The sequence below is a fragment of the Eublepharis macularius genome, chromosome 13, assembly GCF_028583425.1.
Source record: "Eublepharis macularius isolate TG4126 chromosome 13, MPM_Emac_v1.0, whole genome shotgun sequence".
Classification (NCBI taxonomy): Eukaryota; Metazoa; Chordata; class Lepidosauria; order Squamata; family Eublepharidae; genus Eublepharis; species Eublepharis macularius.
The window spans coordinates 64,538,843-64,556,258 of NC_072802.1; the positions used below are offsets into that span (position 1 = coordinate 64,538,843).

Below are 17,416 nucleotides of genomic sequence, written 5' to 3' on the forward strand. Positions count from 1 at the left end.
AAAGTTGATAGAAAGTACTTTTTATATTATGAAATGTTATGAAGAATCCACTAGTTGCCCATAAAAAGAACTTAAGCACAATATTGATTGATTGATTTGATTTGGTTTATACTCCGCCCTCCCCACAGATGGGCTCAGGGTGGCTAACAACATTTAAAAAATACATTAAAAGTCACAAAAACATAAAATCAATAATAATTTTTTAGAAGTCATTAAAATAGTCCAGGAGCAGGCGATTTAAACAAATATTGGGAGTCCGTATATGGGCATAGCAGATGGCCGAGGGCAGACCCAGAAAAAGTGGTGGTCTTAGATGGAAGAAGGAGGACACCCGCTGGCACTCAGCCAAAGGCCCAATAGACTAACAGTGCAAACTTAAACAGAGTTACTCCAGTCTAAGCCCATTGAAATCCGTGGGCTTAGACTGGAGTAACTCTGCTTAGGATTGCATTGTAAATTTGGGGTCCAGTTTGTTGGTTGGCATCTGGACATAACAGTGTCAAGCGTTTGCCTTTTAGAGAAGCACAAAATGGCTTGGATTCAGCACGTCATTAGTGGGTAAGAGATTTGTTTCCAGGGCTTAGAAGCTTCTCCACACAGAAATACCTGGATAAATGAATTACTAACTGAAGTGAAACTAGAAAGATTTACTGTACAAAAGGAAAAATTCTCTGACAGTAATTGAGTTTGGCTGGCAAGCTTCCTTGGAAAACAGTGCCCCTTAGGTTTTATTGAAATTAACAGTGCATAGATACCTGATTTCTTTGAACTTTACAGTGCGTAGATACCAGATTAACACATTCAACTAGCTGTTGAATTACAATCCTGGGTTGCACAAACGTTTGGAGGGACACAGAGTAAAGATAAAGGTACCCGATTAATACATTTAACTAGTTGCTGAATTGCAATCCTGGGTTAAACAAAAGTTTGGAGGGACACAGAGCACTCTCCTAAATGCTGCTTATTAAGAAATGACAACTGTTGAATATATCCAACAAAAGGGCACCCACAAAATCCCAAAGTATATAACTACAGCATCCTCTTGAAGTTATGCTGGCCAGTAACCTGGAAGGGGCCTTTGCTGGAATCACCTTGGATCCAAGAGGGCAGAAAGGCAAGATATAAATGCAATACTTTCAAAAGAATTCTAGGGGGTGTGTGGCACCCTCAAGCCCTGCCCCCCCCCATGGGGCTTTCATAGCAAGTGATTATCAGAGGTGATTTGCCATTGGCTGCCTCTGCAACCCTGGTCCATCATTGGAGGTCTCCCGTCCAATTACAAACCAAGGCCAACCCTGCTTAGCTTCTGAGATCTGACAAGATCAGGCTTGCCTGAGCTATTCTGGAAAAGCCCAGTGACTTTGTAGTAAGCATCTGCTTAGCTTGCAGAAGGTCCCAGGATCATTCCCTGACATCCCCAGCTAAAAGGATCATATATTAGGTGATCTGTAAGACCTTTGCCTGAGAACCTGGATAGCCACTGCCAGCCAGAGTAGACACAGACCAAGGGTCTGACTCAGTAGAAAGCAACTTCAGGTATTCAATGTACCTGCCATGTCTCCTATACTGAGCTCTCGTCAGATCTCAGAAGCTAAGCAGGGTCGGCCTTGGTTAGTAATCAGATGGGAGACCTCCAACAAAGACCAGGGTTGCAAAGGCAGGCAATGGTAAACCGCCTCTGTTAATCTCTTGCCATGAAAACCCCACCAGGGGTCGCCATGAGTCAGTTATGACTTGAGGGCACTCTCTACCACATAAGGAGATTATAACAAAATAGGGCTACACATGCAACTCCCTAATGGGGCAAATAGCACCCCTAGGGCCATTTGGGGTTGGGAAATTGGCAAGGGGGGGGTGAAGCATCTTCTCCCCACACACACCACTGTCCCAAGCCAACTAATGGCCTTCTACAGTTGGAAAAGAAGTTTCCAACAGCAGGCATGTGACTGAATTAAAGTCAGATTAGAGGAACCTAGAAGCAACATGTTAAAAATCATTCCGGGTATTTTGGCCCTTAAGACATCAAAGCTGATAATGGTCATAGATCCAGAGGAGTTAGCTGTGTTAGTCTGTAGTTGCAAAATAGTAAATAATCCTGTAGCATGTATTGTCGAAGGCTTTCACGGCCGGAGAATGATGGTTGTTGTGGGTTTTCCGGGCTGTACTGCCGTGGTCTTGGCATTGTAGTTCCTGACGTTTCACCAGCAGCTGTGGCTGGCATCTTCAGAGGTGTAGCACCAAAAGACAGAGATCTCTCAGTGTCACAGGGAGATCTCTGTGACACTGTGACACTGAGAGATCTCTGTCTTTTGGTGCTACACCTCTGAAGATGCCAGCCACAGCTGCTGGCGAAACGTCAGGAACTACAATGCCAAGACCACGGCAATACAGCCCGGAAAACCCACAACAACCACAGTCCTGTAGCATCTTTAAGACTAACCAAGTTTATTGTAGCATAAGCTTTCGAGAACCACTCTTTACTACAAAGCTCATAACTAATTTCACCGAATACTTCTTCATTCTGCAATGCAAACATTCTAGTAATGCAGTTTTTAAATGAAAGCTGTGCTTAAAAGGAATTTTAAAATCAAAGTAATAAAATCAAATGTTCAGTTGGAAACTCTGCCTCTATAGAATCCCAGAAGATAGGCAGGCCTGCCTCTAACAAAAGAGACTCTTTGGAATAAGCCTCAGTAAAAAACGGATTCTCTCCTGCCATAAAATCGAGTATCTGTTTCTATTGCCTGGCAGCCTCCCAGGGTTGTGGGGGAATAAAGGATGAAAGCATGCCAAAAAAAGACAAGGAGGAATAAAAACTGTCAAAGTAGTGAAGGTGCAGAATTAGCCCGAATGATCTTGTAGCACACACTGTTATCCAGACAATACAGAAATCTTGTAAAACAAAAAGTCAAGTCGGGAGTGAAAATAAGCCACTAAGATCAAAAAGAGTCCAGTAGCACCTTTAAGACTAACCAATTTTATTGTAGCATAAGCTTTCAAGAATCAAGTTCTCTTCGTCAGATGCATGGTACAGAAACTGGTCAAATATAGAAGAGGAGGAGGGAGGAGGGGAGGAGAGAGAAGATGCAATTAGGGGGGGAGAGGGAGGATGCAACCAAAACATTCCTTTGCTAGTATATGTAAACATCTCCTTTTGGTGTGGGGGTCAGTTGGCTTGTGTGAGGCTTCAAAGGAGTCTGCCATGTTAGTTTGTAGCAGCAAAACAGCTAGACCATCCAATTCTAATGTAGTATAAGCCTTCGATAACCACAGCTCTCCCCGTCAGATGCATCTGACAAAGAGAACTGTGGTCCCCGGAAGCCCACGCCAGGTGCCACTGGGCTCCCCCAGACCCCGCCTCTGTAAAGGAAATCCGTTACCTGTGATAATGTGATAACCATTCATAGTCCCTATTCAGTCCCAGCTTGACAGAGTCAAATTTGCATATGAACTCCAATTCAGCAGCCTCTCCTCCCCTCCTCCCCCCTCCTCTTCTATATTTGACCAGTTTCTGTACCTTGCATCTGACGAAGAGAACTTGATTCTCGAAAGCTTATGCTACAATAAAATTGGTTAGTCTTAAAGGTGCTACTGGACTCTTTTTGATTTTGCTACTACAGACTAACACGGCTAACTCCTCTGGATCTAAGCCACTAAGAGTTTCTTCTGGCATTTCTGAATTTATTTCCAGTCCTTCATCAATGCCAGAATATAAAGGGCTGAGAAAGGTCGGAGCAAACATTCCCATACCTTCATAACCCCCCAAACCCCTACTTCCTCCTTTGAAGAAGGGGGAAAGATATGGAAGACGTACTACGCTCTAAATTATCTGCCCGGTCTCAGAGTAACTGCCAAACAAGATCCAGAGGAGTTAGCCATGTTAGTCTGTAGTAGCAAAATCAAAAAAAGTCCAGTAGCACCTTTAAGACTAACCAATTTTATTGTAGCATAAGCTTTCGAGAATCACAGTTCGTTTCGTCTGATGCATGGAGGGCGGAAAGAAACTGGTCAAATATAGAGGAGGAGAGGGGAGGGGAGGAGGAGAGGAGGGATGTAAAAAACTCCTTTGATATGAAAATGCAAACAGCTCCTTTTGATGTGGGGATCAGTTTGCTTGTGTAAAGGTTCAAAGGAGTTTGCCGTGTTAGTCTGTAGTAGCAAAATCAAAAAGAGTCCAGCAGCACCACCAAGACCATCCAATTCCACTGCAGCACAAGCCTTCGATAACCACAGCCCTCCCCGCCAGATGGATGTGACAAAGAGAACTGTGGTCCTCGAAAGCCCATGTCAGGTGCCACTGGACTCTCCCTGACCCCGCCTATGTAAATGAAATCAGTTACCTGTGATAATGAGATAACCATTCATAGTCCCTATTCAGTCCCAGCTTGACAGAGTCAAATTTACATATGAATTCCAATTCAGCAGCTTCCCGTTGGATGTTGTTTTTGAAAGGTTTCTGTTGAACTACAGCGACCTTTAAGTCTTTGATGGAATGTCCCGGTAGATTGAAGTGTTCTCCCACTGGTTTCTGGACGTTGCCATTTTTAATGTCAGATTTGTGGAGTTGTTTACATCCCCTCTCTCCTCCTCCCCTCCCCTCCTCTATATTTGACCAGTTTCTTTCTGCCCTCCATGCATCTGACGAAGAGAACTGTGATTCTCCAAAGCTTATGCTACAATAAAATTGGTTAGTCTTAAAGGTGCTACTGGACTTTTTTTGATTTTGCCAAACAAGATGTGACCCTAGGAGATAGTAACAACAACATTTGATTTATATACCGCCGTTCAAGACAACTTAACACTCACTCAGAGCAGTTTACAAAGTGTGTTATTATTATCCTCACGACAATCACCCTGTGAGGTGGGTGAGGCTGAGAGAGCTCTGAGAGAGCTGTGACTGACCCAAGGCCACCCAGCTGGCTTCAAGCGGAGGAGTGGGGAATCAAACCCGGCTCTCCAGATTAGAGTTCCGCCTCTTAACCACTACACTAAACTGGTTCTTTTGCAATTCATGTTTTCTGTATACCTGGGCTTGGACCCTGTGCACGCGTGCTTTTGTCATGAAACTTGATTTTTGAATCACGTAAAAGTTGAAGTAGTAAGAGACTCTATAGACTTTGTAACCAGCCAGTTAAGGGATAAGAGCAGTCCTGTTGCATCAGATCAATGCGATCAGATTAGTGGCCCATCAAACCCATTATCCTGTTTCATACAGTGGCCAACCGGATGCCCCCCAGACGGCTTAGAAGCAGCAGCGTGGATGCCAAAACTCCTTCTATTCTTGCCCCCCTGCACCTATTCAGAGGTACACTGCTTCTGAACATGGAGGTTTCATTTAGCCATTGTGGGCAATAGCTACCGATGGCCCTCTCCTCCTCCATGAATTTGTCAAATCGCCTTTTGTAAGCCAAATAACCGTGTAACCATCATTGCTTTCCGTGATGGCACATTCCACAAGCCAATCACTCTGTGGATCTGCCCAGTTCTTCTTAGCCCCTCACTTCCTCCATGCAAACCTGACAGTGGAAAATGCCCCACTTCTCTGGCTGTTGTAGCCCTGGAAGGCTGACAGAAAGACAAACAAATGGGGGGGGGGGGCACCTATTCTACCTTTCTGGATTAGTAACAGGCTAGAAGCCACGTCCTCCAGTCTGCAGGATCGGAGCAAGTCTGTTAATGATAGGATGCTTTGGAGGTCTTTCATTCATAGGGGCGCCATACGTTGGAGGCAACTTGACAGCACATCACACACACAGGGTAGGTCAATTTCAGTTGTTGAAACGATGCAATCAAACACTATCTCCCCACTCAGACCACAGCCCATCTTTAAATGGAGGCAAACATCTCTGCTGTTCTCATTTAAAACCGTCCTAGGGGATCCTTCGTGGATTTCTTACCGTCACACCTACTTTGACCTTCAGCTCCTATACAGCTGAGGAGCAGCAAGAGTGATCTATGACTTATTATTATTAGTATCATTATTGGTAATACCGATAATAGTCTGCTCTTCCCGCAGGCAGGCTCAGAGCAGATCACATCATATAAATATATTCAACAATAAAATCACATTAACAACATCAAATTCAGAGAACATATAATTCAGACAGCAACCCGTATCGCTCGGCCCCATCAATACATTCTATGAGATGGGGACTGGCGGACAAACAGAAAGCATGTCCATGGGGGGGGGGGACTGGGACGAGGGAGTTTTCAATCTCTCCCCCAACAGTAGACCAGCAAAGGAGGTCACCCACATTTCAGTCATGACCAACACAAAAAGGACATATATGGTACGATCTGAGCAGCGTTGCACCCTCCTAAGTCCATTGAAATCAATGGATTTTGCAAAGTGTAACTTTGTTTAATATTCCACTGCTAATTGCTTAGATCAGTAAACAAGCATATGTCCCAAACTTATGCACTCCAACTGTCCATATGTATAAGTGACAGGCTGTATTTTGTGTTCCCTTTACCTGATATATCCCTATCCCCCCTATTTCAATTTTGGGGATGGCCGTATTTAGTGAAGTGGCCCGCATTTTGGCAATCCCACTACACGCAGTTTAATTAAACCGTGGTGTCGCGTTATTTCTAAACTGAGTCACTATGGGACAATTAGGCTTTTCTAGGATATATTTAACCAAACGAACAAACACTGTCTAAGCTTTTAAATCAACAGAGAACAGGCTTTGGGAGGATAAATGGATCCTAGGCACAGTGGAGTAGAGCTTACAGCAAAATGTAACCACGTGTTGTTGTCAGGGGTTTTTTTGTTATGTGAACTGATGGGAGGTATGAAAATCTTACAAGGGTCAGGGAGTACAAAACTAACCCACACTGTCCTACTGATGCCAGATTTCCTTGGTTAGGGTTCCTCCTCTCCAAGCTCTCCCGTCTCTTGACCAGAGAATTGAGCCAAGGACATAAAATATGTGTGTGCTTGGAAGTGGCAGCAATGTATCCTACCTGCGGCACTCTTCAAACATCATATCTGTCCTCACACTGAGAGCCTCTCTACACGAGATGCCTTGGTACATATTTGTCCAGTGTAAGGAGATGCAATGTTAGCCGGCAAGCGTAGTTTAAAAAGACAGAGGTAGCGGAGATCGTTACTCAGATGGTTTGTTAATTTCATCTTCGCCTCCCTGACGGTTCTGTCAATTTCACCTTTTCAGCCTAAAACTGTGTGGGATCACAACCAGAGGGCAGCAAGGATTGGAAATGGGCTAGAGCTGCCTTCCAGAGCCAGGCTTGGACCTGGAGAGGTTATAAGGGGCTGAAGTTTCCCTTCTGGTATTTCACAGCCCCTTCACACAGCTCCAGTGTATTGCAAATCCTTTGCCCTGCTGCCAGCTCTGTCTTTTTAAACTATCCTTCCCAGCTACCATTACATCTCAGGGCACGTGTTCTCCACGTGTCAGATGTCTTATATAGAGAGAGACTGAGTAAACTTTCAGCAACTGGGGAGTGGCTCAGGGGCAGAGCACCTGCTTTGCATGAGGAAAGTCAGATCCCAGATTCCCAGCCTCTCCAGTTGAAAGATCTTAGGTCACAAATGTCAGAGAGAAGTTAGCAGACAAAACTGACATAGATGGACCAAAAATTTGACTTGGTACAGTACTGCAGCTGGCACAGAAAACACCCCCACATGTGACCCAGGAAAGATTTGTGTAAGGAGCAGGGCTTTTTTTCAGCTGGAACGCGGGGGAACGGAGTTCCGGAACCTCTTGAAAATGGTCACATGGCTGGTGGCCCCGCCCCCTGATCCCCAGACAGAGGGGGGTTTAGAGTGCCCTCCGCGCCGCTTGGCCATTTTCTCCAAGGGCAACCCCACTTAGTTCCACCACCTGTTTTCCCAGAAAAAAAGCCCTGGTAAGGAGTATATTTTGAGGATTATGCAGAAGGCAAACAAAAAGCACTCTTCACTGATTTCTTCTCCAAAACGACCAACCACTCTACATTTTATGCCTATCCCTCATTTTAAGGACCATCTCTCAATTCATTAATGTTGATGCTGGAGCAAGGAGGAAAGAGTTAGTACACAGCAGCACAACCAATTGATTGGTCCTTCTATATTTACTGGAGAATACATCCTGAAGAAATCCAGTCTTTAATAAAAATGTGCGGCAAAGCCCAGGAGGGAGCTCAAAAAGATTTGTATTGGGAAATGGCCCAGAGCTCACTCTTCCGATTCCTAAAATCCCCAGTTCCATAAAACATGTGGAATTTAGTGCACCCATCCCAGCCACAAAATGCAGATGATGTTTATATAAACAGATTTGGACACGTTAGCCAGAAACCCAGCATTTTTTTCCAGGATAAGCATCAGAGCAAACACTGTATGAGCAGAGTATGAGAAAATCTGCATGCTTATATTCTTTAAAATGTGAATAAAATGCAGCCATCCTTTCCCTAGGTGGGGGTTCAAAGAGGTAAATGGAAAATCAATGATAACCCTCAGGGATTTCTATAATGCTCCTGCCAAGTCCAAAACATTATTAGTTGTCTTCAGACGTTATAAACAAACATAATTTTTCATAACAAGAGCAAACCCTTCCCCGCCTCCCCTTTGCGTGTCGTACCAAAATTACAATTAGTTCTAGAGTAAGACACCTGTAATCTTGGCGTGGCCAATAAAGGCGGGGACAAGGGAACCCAAGAACTTCCTGGCTTATTTTCATTATGAATAAACTGTGGTTTATTGACAGCTGAACACTAAATAACAATTTAAGATCAAAAGCTTTAACAGCAGAGAATGAATACCTTCCTTAATTAATAAGCTCTTCATTACATTTAAGCAATCTTTTATTCTTAAGAGAAGAGGGCAGGAAGGAAGATTCCACAAAATTTCAGAATTTAATTCTGTAGATGCTCAGAGGAAGGGAACATGTTCCCAAATCTTCGTATCTTCCTGCTAGAGCATCCTGTGGTGTGTAACACACATACACACAAAACTTGCAAGGGCTGAACTTACAAAAGGGTGCACAGAGGAGTAATAGAAAAATAGAGAGAAGTGAAAGAGAAATTCTTCTTTTGAAAGAGAATAAGAGGAATCAATGGCCGTATCTAAAAAAATGGGAAAAGAACTTCCACTCCCCATCACAAGGCTAAGCAGTGAGCACAGAATTCCAGTTGCTGAGAATTTCTACGTCATTGCTTTGGATTTTAAGAAAACAAGTTTCTAGCCCTTATGACCAGAAAACTCAATTCCAAATGGTGTGGGGAATGCCTTGTGCAATTACAGGTGGGGCTAAATAAGATTTCCAGAGTATAAAGGGTAGAACTACAGCGCTGGACTTACTGGTTAAGAAAAACATAACCACTAACCAGTTATGTAAGATGAGCTCAAATACGCAACCCCAATTATTTTTATCATTTGTACAAATTGCAAAATTCAGATGCTGTACAGATAATCTGGAATAATTTGGCACATAATTTTGATTTTTTTTTTAAGCACAGAAAGCATCAGTATACCTTTAAACATTTCACAGAGGAAAATAGGGGCACACTTGAAACATCTCTATTCCAAAGATCACCAACATCTATCTAGTACTATGCTTTGGTGAAGGCTCTACTCTGCGGCACTGGTCTACTCAGCAATAATCTATCTGCCACGGATTGAAAAGCTAAGAAGGTAATGTGTTTAAGAAAAGACAGTATTTTATCAACCATCCAAATATAGCTTGGCACCAGCGGGGTGTGAAATTGCAGGCTGAACACTATAGGGTGCATCGGTCTTCATGCGCATCCATGTACACAGATATATGCTATAGAGAAGAAGCATCTAGTTCACCACTCAGCAATTTAACTTCCAATGAACCTGGGGAGGGAGACGAAGCCTAAAGAATGACAGCACAAGCAACTCTTACTAACAAAACTCTAACAATGGGCAAAATAGAAACAGCGATTTATCAGGGGCCATGAAACAGGTACATTTTGCCCATAGACACACAATTCGGGACACAAGAGAACCTCTATGATCCACTTTGATCTACTAAATTCTGGGTAAAAAAAATTGTGATCCAAGATACTTCACAGCTACAATATATGATTTTAGAGGTGTGCTCACAGCCACCTCGGTGATACTGCATCTCCCATCCCACTGTGTGTCTCGCAACTCAACTGGTTTATTGGCTACCCAACTAGATCACTACCCCCAAATACTTGGGCCGCTTGAAATTGTGGGTTCAGCTCTCCATGTTGCCTTTCTATTGGAAGTGCCTCTGAAATGAGAACGTGAAAAGACACCATTGTTTGACAACTAACATACTGCTGTCAGTATGGTGTTGTGGTTCTTGTCAGGGAGCTTCATGCCACTTTGCCAAGAAGCTCCCTGGATCACCTTAAAGTCAGTCACTTTCTCTCAGCCTAACCTACATCACAGAGCTGGCATGAGAATAATTCAGAGGAGAGACAACCACGTTACCAGGCACTTGGAGGAAGGGTGGGATAAAAACACAAGAGAATTCAATCTTAGCATTAGGAGGGAAAAACAAAGTTCCTTACCTGGATGTTTGTGCAGCCAGGTGTTGTTTCCATACACCTGTATGTTAAAAAGAACATAGCATGAATAGGTAGCAAAGCAGAAGTATCAAATGAAAAAATCCAAGCAATGGGGCGGGGGGGGGGAGGTGTCAGATGTGTTGAGAGCATTACCTGAAATAAAATCAGCAAAGACAGAAAATACAACAGCAATGAGAAATTCTCCATGGTCCCTTTTCTTGCTGCGAAAAGTGCGTCAAAGAAGAAAACACGGGTGAGACTTCTGTTTACGAAATGTTAACTCTCCCTTGTTGGTTTGTATCCTTTTGAAAGAGCGTGGTTCATATAAAAGTTCAAATAAAGTCCATGCCATCAGTTTGCAGGAAGAAAAAGCCTTCCTGGTTTCCGATAAGGAATATTTGGTTCTTCCTCAAAGGATAGAGCGCTTCAGTCGTCAGCAAATGCATTCCGATAAACCGGACAAGAAGAAAAGAGTTGGATGCAAGTGGAACCATTCCACAGAAAGTATCCAGAGTTACAGATAGAAATTCCTGTCTGGAAGAGATTGGATTCTCAAACTTCTAGCTAAACTTCCGTTTTAGTTTTATCTCCTCATTACCGGATGCCAATCTGGCAGCTGTGGTGAAGAATGCTCTTCTGTGCTCTTTCGTTTCTCTTATTCCACTGACGGGTGAACTCTTAGCTTTCTTCCTCTCTGTAGAAATTGTATGGAGATGTGTGGTTCCCTCCCTGTGCTAGTTCAAGTTTACACCTCCATCTGACTTCTCTTTGGGTGGGGAGAAAGTCAAAATGATGTCATGCTTTCTTCTCAAACTTGGTCCCATATCTCACGTTTCCAAAACCTCTTTCGCTGGGTCCTAACACCAATGTGTTAGAAACAAGGGGGACCAGAGGAATCTAGAGTTGTTCAGAAAGGGGGGCGAAAAAACCCTTCCAAATGTTGAACAAACAGAGTTTAAGAAACAAAGCCAGTACAAACAATCGGTTTAACTTTCACGAGCTTTCAATGAGTTGGAGGCATCGTTTTCGGACATCTGTTTTTTAAAAAAAGGATTCCTTACGATGTATCGCATGCTGGGAAGCACGTCCTACAGAACCTAGTGGGGCTTATTTCTGCGTAAACATGCTTTGGATCAGGTCAGCCACAGCTAGTATAATACTCAAGTGCAAATAGTTCAGCATGAGGACTGGGGGGGGGTCACCTGGAACGTTCCCAAGAAAGTCATAAGGAATGTTGCGGTGTGGTGGAGGGGAGGAATATGGGTACCAGGGAGAAGATTGCAAGTTAATGCAAAACAGCAATTCTTTCCAAGTAAGAGTAGTCCCATATGCATCAGGTTATTTCCAGGGCCATTCGAAGCAGGTCTCTGCAGAACCCTGTTCAGGTCTGTTCAATGGGGTTTAGTCACAGAAAAATGTTCTTACTGCTAATGTATTAAATGATGTAAGAGAATAAAACACACCTTTGCCAACATACATTAAAATAAATAAGTGCCCAAGGTGTTAACGTGAATCCCGGGTGCCTTTGCAATTATAGATGGAAGACAGCAGCAGGTCCCCTCTAAGTTGTTTCTCCAACTGAAACCCACTCCCAGGTGCTTTAAACGGTGGGAAGGAAATAAGATTAACATTGCATGAGGATTATTTTCACAACAACCTTGGAAGGTTGGTTAGGCTGAGGGTCAGTATGGGCAGCTCAAAGTCACCCACCAAACACCTCCAGGGTTCCAAACCAGCGGGGTGGATCCTGCACCTGTCTACTCCACTGAACATTTTGATGCCTTCCTCCGTGTATTTTACTGCGTCCATAGTACTGTCTCCTCTTAAAGTCTCTCTACACAAGACGCTGCGGCATGAGTCCGTTAAGTGTCGGGAGATGCAGTTGTTAGCCAGGAAGCATAGTTTTAAAAGACAGAGCCAGTGGAGATCGCTCCGGAGGGGAGGGGACAGATTCTATCATAGCCCTCTGCCGCCTCTGGTGTCTCCCTTCCTGTAGTCTTTGCCCTGCCACTCTCGTTGCTTAAAACTTTGAATTAACCAAGCCTCAGTACGGCAAATGCTCCGGAAGGGGAGACGCCAGAGGTGGTGGAGGGCTGTGAGAGAATCCCTTCCCTCTCGAGCAATCTCCACCAGCTCTATCATTTAAAACTAAGCTTCCTGGCGAACATTGTGTCTCCTGATAAATGAAGAACACAAGTCAAAAGTATTGTGTAGAGATCCAGAGGAGTTAGCCGTGTTAGTCTGTAGTAGCAAAATCAAAAAGAGTCCAGTAGCACCTTTAAGACTAACCAATTTTATTGTAGCATAAGCTTTCGAGAATCAAGTTCTCTTTGTCAGATGCCTGATCAAAACTGCCCAGTTTTGATCAGGCATCTGACGAAGAGAACTTGATTCTTGAAAGCTTATGCTACAATAAAATTGGTTAGTCTTAAAGGTGCTACTGGACTCTTTTTGATTGTGTAGAGAGACTCTTATTAAAGGTGAAAGATTGCTGTAGTTTATAGCACATACTTACAAGGTTATGGATGCACAGGGCCCCTGTACCTTTAAAAAGAGGCTATTAAAAGGAGGAATTTCAGTTCTTTCTGCCTCTTGCAGAGACAAGCTGCATTTTCTCTTCTGCGCACCAGCAGATACATAGAGACCTGTTGTCCTCTTATTTGTCCACCTCCTGTCCTCTTTATATAATTGAAAGCTTGCAAGGAATTTCACCTGGACATGAAATTGAAAAAAACTGCTTTGGGAGGGGACACTTTTGATTAGAGAAGGAAAAGTTCTCTGCTCTAGATCATCCCCATACTGGCAGCTTCTCCTTGTCTGGAAAAGGGCTAAGCACACACACACACACACGCAACTTTCCCATTAAAAATCACCCCACCCCACCTCAAGCCATTATTCAAAGACCTTAGGATTCATTTACCAGTGTTTGCACATAGCATGTTCTTAGCAAACCAAGAAGTACCTCTTTCTAGCTTAGGGGGAAAAAATCAACACAATTCAGAGAAGTCCCTGAAAACATTAACTGTTAAAGTGCGCCATCATCAGGAAGAAGAAGAAACTGCAGCTTAACAAAGAAAAGCAAAAATACAAGAAAAAAGAGTGATGTATTAAAAAAAAGAAAAGATGTGAGAAAGAGACCTCTTCAAGAAAACTAGAAAAAGAAATGTAAAAAACAGCTAATTTCTAGGATATATGACAAAAAATGGTGCATGTAGATGTTTTCTCCATGGTAAAGCTGCTGCTTTTTAAAAAATTCTGTCCTTCTAAAAATAAATCAACAGACTCTGAATTGATATTGCAAAAAGATTGTAAATAGCCTTCAGAGATATATTAACCCATTGGGGGGCAGTATATACGTAGCCTGAAGTAAAAGTATTCCTGGAAACTATCTCTTCAGGCTGTACCTGAATGTTCCTGAAACATTGAAAAGGGCTATTTTTAATGGTCATGTAATTGATTTTATTTTTTAATAGCCACGAAATTTATAGGGGGGGGACCCAACATAAGATTGCAGGAGAGCTGGAAGTGGGGACAACAGGGGTGTGACATTGCCCTATCACTTTCTGATAAAAGCAACAAAGGGTAGTTCTAGGAATCAGCAGAAAATCTATGGTACTGGTGTTGCTTTTTTTTCCTTCCACCCCCATTCGGAGTGGCAATGTGCAACAGTGCTTTTCAGCAGAAGACTTGGCAAGCGTACCCCAACCCCATCAGCAATCCAGCAATAGGCTCCTGGAAGCATCATGCGCTTACTTGCAACATGCTACTGCCTGCGCACTGCTGTGCTACAACTCCCAAGTAACACTGCAGGAATGTGCATAACCAAAACACTCTGAGCCAATTTAACACTGTTGGGAAAAGGCCATTGTTCGGGGGGAAGCTTGTAATTAGTGGCCCTCAAGTAAAATATGACTTCAGCAGAGAAAGAGTCATAGAAATTCAAGGGAGGAAGGTCTTAAAAACTTATCATAGCTTCCCCAGTTATGGGATCATTAAAGAAGGATGAGTGTCTCTGAATGATGACTGGCTCCCTACTAGAGATGGGCACGAACCGGGAAAATTCCGAACCGTGCGGTTCGTGGTTTGTCACATTTCATGAACCACAAACTTTCACGAACTTGCCCTGGTTCGTGAACCAGTTCATTTGCTTCATAAAAACGTCACTTCCGGGTCAGCAGAAGGTCTGCAGGGAGCCCATCCCCCACTCCTGTTGCCTGATTGATCAACGCCAAGCTGTCTGCAGTGACAAATCAAAATACAAACCAGAAGAACTGGGCTAAAATTCGTCAAGGTTCGTGAGAAATGAGCTCCCACAAACCACCAGTTCATGAACCATGAACCAGCCCAGTTCGTGATGAGCTTTGTTTTGTATTTTGGTTCATGCCCGCCTCTACTCCTTACCCTATTAACATTCTACAATGTGCAGCTGTATGGGAAACCAAAAAGAGTCCAGTAGCACCTTTAAAACCAACCAACTTTATTGTAGCATAAGCTTTCGAGAATCACAGTTCTCTTCATCAGATGCATCTGACGAAGAGAACTGTGATTCTCGAAAGCTTATGCTACAATAAAGTTGGTTAGTCTTAAAGGTGCTACTGGACTCTTTTTGATTTTGCTACTACAGACTAACATGGCTAACTCCTCTGCAGCTGTATGGGAGCATTAGTTATGATCTGGGGCTCATTCTTGGTTTGTGTACTGTGGCAGAGAGGCCCAAGGGATCTAACCAGCATCCTACATCTGTTGATGTACTGATGTACTGTATGATTCTCTTGCAATATGCAGGGACTGCAGGAGAGACAAATCAGTGTGGATTTACAAAGACAGAACATTTAGAAATGTTTGAGAACACTGATTAAAGGAACTGCTTTCTTCCAGAAATCTTTTCAGTGGCTCCTAAATTAATTTTCTCCCCCAAGCTGCACACCTGAAAGGAACAGGACGGCTTGCATAACAATTTTGGCATATCAAATTCTCCTTAACAGTTAAGCAAGGCAAAGAAAAACAGATGTAATTTTGTGTGTGTGTTGGAGAGGGTCTTCCACCCCGGCCTGAAATTAAATATATGCCTGGCGAGCTAACACAATTAAACTTGGTATTTTGGTTTCCGAACTCTGTTCACCCCAGACTCTTTCCAAAAAATGCTAGCACTGACATTGCCAGAAAATTAGCTAATTTTCATAAGCTGACAAAAAGCACACCAGAAAAAGAATAATATTCTAAAGCGGGGTGGGTTGGGGGAACCCTGTCTTTTTACTGACTCCATAAAAGGCAGACTCAGGAAAAATGTAATTTATATTTTATGCCACGGATGGGGGAATTTATAATACGGCTTTCTTAACATTGTCTTTAAAATGGTACCCTCTTGGTAAAGCCAGCTGAATACATCCAAGGCCACTGAAATATTTAACGAACATTATCAGAAGGGACAATTTAACACATTTCCTTTACTTTTCTAGCTTTTAAGTTTCATTACGAATGACCTAATATTCCCATCTTTGATAGCTTTGAAATCAAAAAGAGAGAATGGTTTAAAGAAAGGAAGGAAGAACCTAGTTCAAATCTGTTTCTAAATAAATAATGGGGATGATTAATGAGTAAAATATTGCCGATCCCAGTAGGAAAAAAGTTCCTAAAATCCAAACACAATTGATGTGAATTATAGCTTTAATGTTTTCATTTTCTGGCTTAAGTAACAAGCCTCAAGGGAAGTAAAACCACCTTGCTTTATTTAATTTCTATTAGAAGACACATCCAAAAGGGGGGGGGATCACAATTAGAAATCATTGAAGTGAAGAAAGAAAAACCCTTATCGATGAATATAAAGCTGAAATTTTATGAAGAGCTGCATACGACCAACATTTCACAAATAACAACAACATCAATAACAGCAACAACAACTAGGGTTGTCAGCCTCCAGGTGGTGGCTGGAGAGCTCCTGGAATTACAACTGATCTCCAGGCTACAGAGAAGAGTTCACCTGGAGAAAATGACTGCTTTGGAGGGTGAACTATATGGAATTATACCATACTGAGGTCCTTCCCGCCTCCAAACCATGCCTTCTCCAGGCCTCACCTCCTAAATCTCTAGGAATTTCTCAACTTGGAGCTGGCAACCCTAACAACAACAGTGTGCTTATTAATTTAATTACATTATTCCATTTATAGTCCGCCCTCCCCACACCAGTGGGCTCAAGGAGGATCACAGCAGGGCTTAAAAACACATTGCATAATTAACCATTATTACCATAAAAAACATAAAATACTACATACCATCATTTAAAAATTACTACATCTATATAAATATAAAAAATCAGAAGCATAGCAGCACATAATTTAGATGCTCACCTTTCACCATCTATAAAGCATTTTTACTAGAAAGATATGTGAGAGATGGAAGGTGACATTGGACAGGAGGGCATATAGCTTAACCCCCCTACTAGGGGGGGCACCGCCTAGAATCAACCATATGCCTGGCGGAACAGCTCCGTCTTGCAGGCCCGGCGAAATACTAACAGATCCTGCTGGGCCCTGGTCTCGTAAGACAGAGCGCTCCACCAGGCTGGGGCCAGGGCCGAAAAAGCCCTGGCCCTGGTCGACGCCAGGTGGGCCTCCCTAGGGCCAGGGATCTTTAATATATACTGCCATTCTGGACAGATTAGTGCCCCACTTAGATTAGTGCCCCACTCAAGTACATGCAGGTTGGAATTTATACCATCTAACGGGCAGATCAGTTCATTGGGGGGGTCCCGTTTCAGGGTCTTTTTCAAATATGGTTATCTCACCGTTATTCTCAATATTCAGAAACTCCCATTCAAACAACACTTAAACATGCGTCGGTTGCTGCTCCTAAGGAATTCCAACCTGCAGGTACTTGGACCCATACTTGAAGTTGGATCCTATGAACTTTTTGA

The 17,416-nt window shown here is 43.1% G+C and overlaps 1 protein-coding gene across 1 annotated transcript in view; it reads right to left on the minus strand.

The window, feature by feature from the left end:
* Positions 1-11,054, minus strand: part of ADGRD1 (adhesion G protein-coupled receptor D1) — a 328,223-nt gene extending 317,169 nt beyond the window's left edge. Inside the window, exons 1-2 of the mRNA XM_054996571.1 lie at positions 10,657-11,054; positions 10,507-10,543 (exon numbers count right to left, since the gene is read on the minus strand). Coding sequence (XP_054852546.1) covers positions 10,507-10,543; positions 10,657-10,710 — 91 coding nt within the window. The 5' untranslated portion in view covers positions 10,711-11,054. The remainder of the gene's footprint in view (positions 1-10,506; positions 10,544-10,656) is intronic.
* Between the last annotated feature and the right edge of the window lie 6,362 nt (positions 11,055-17,416).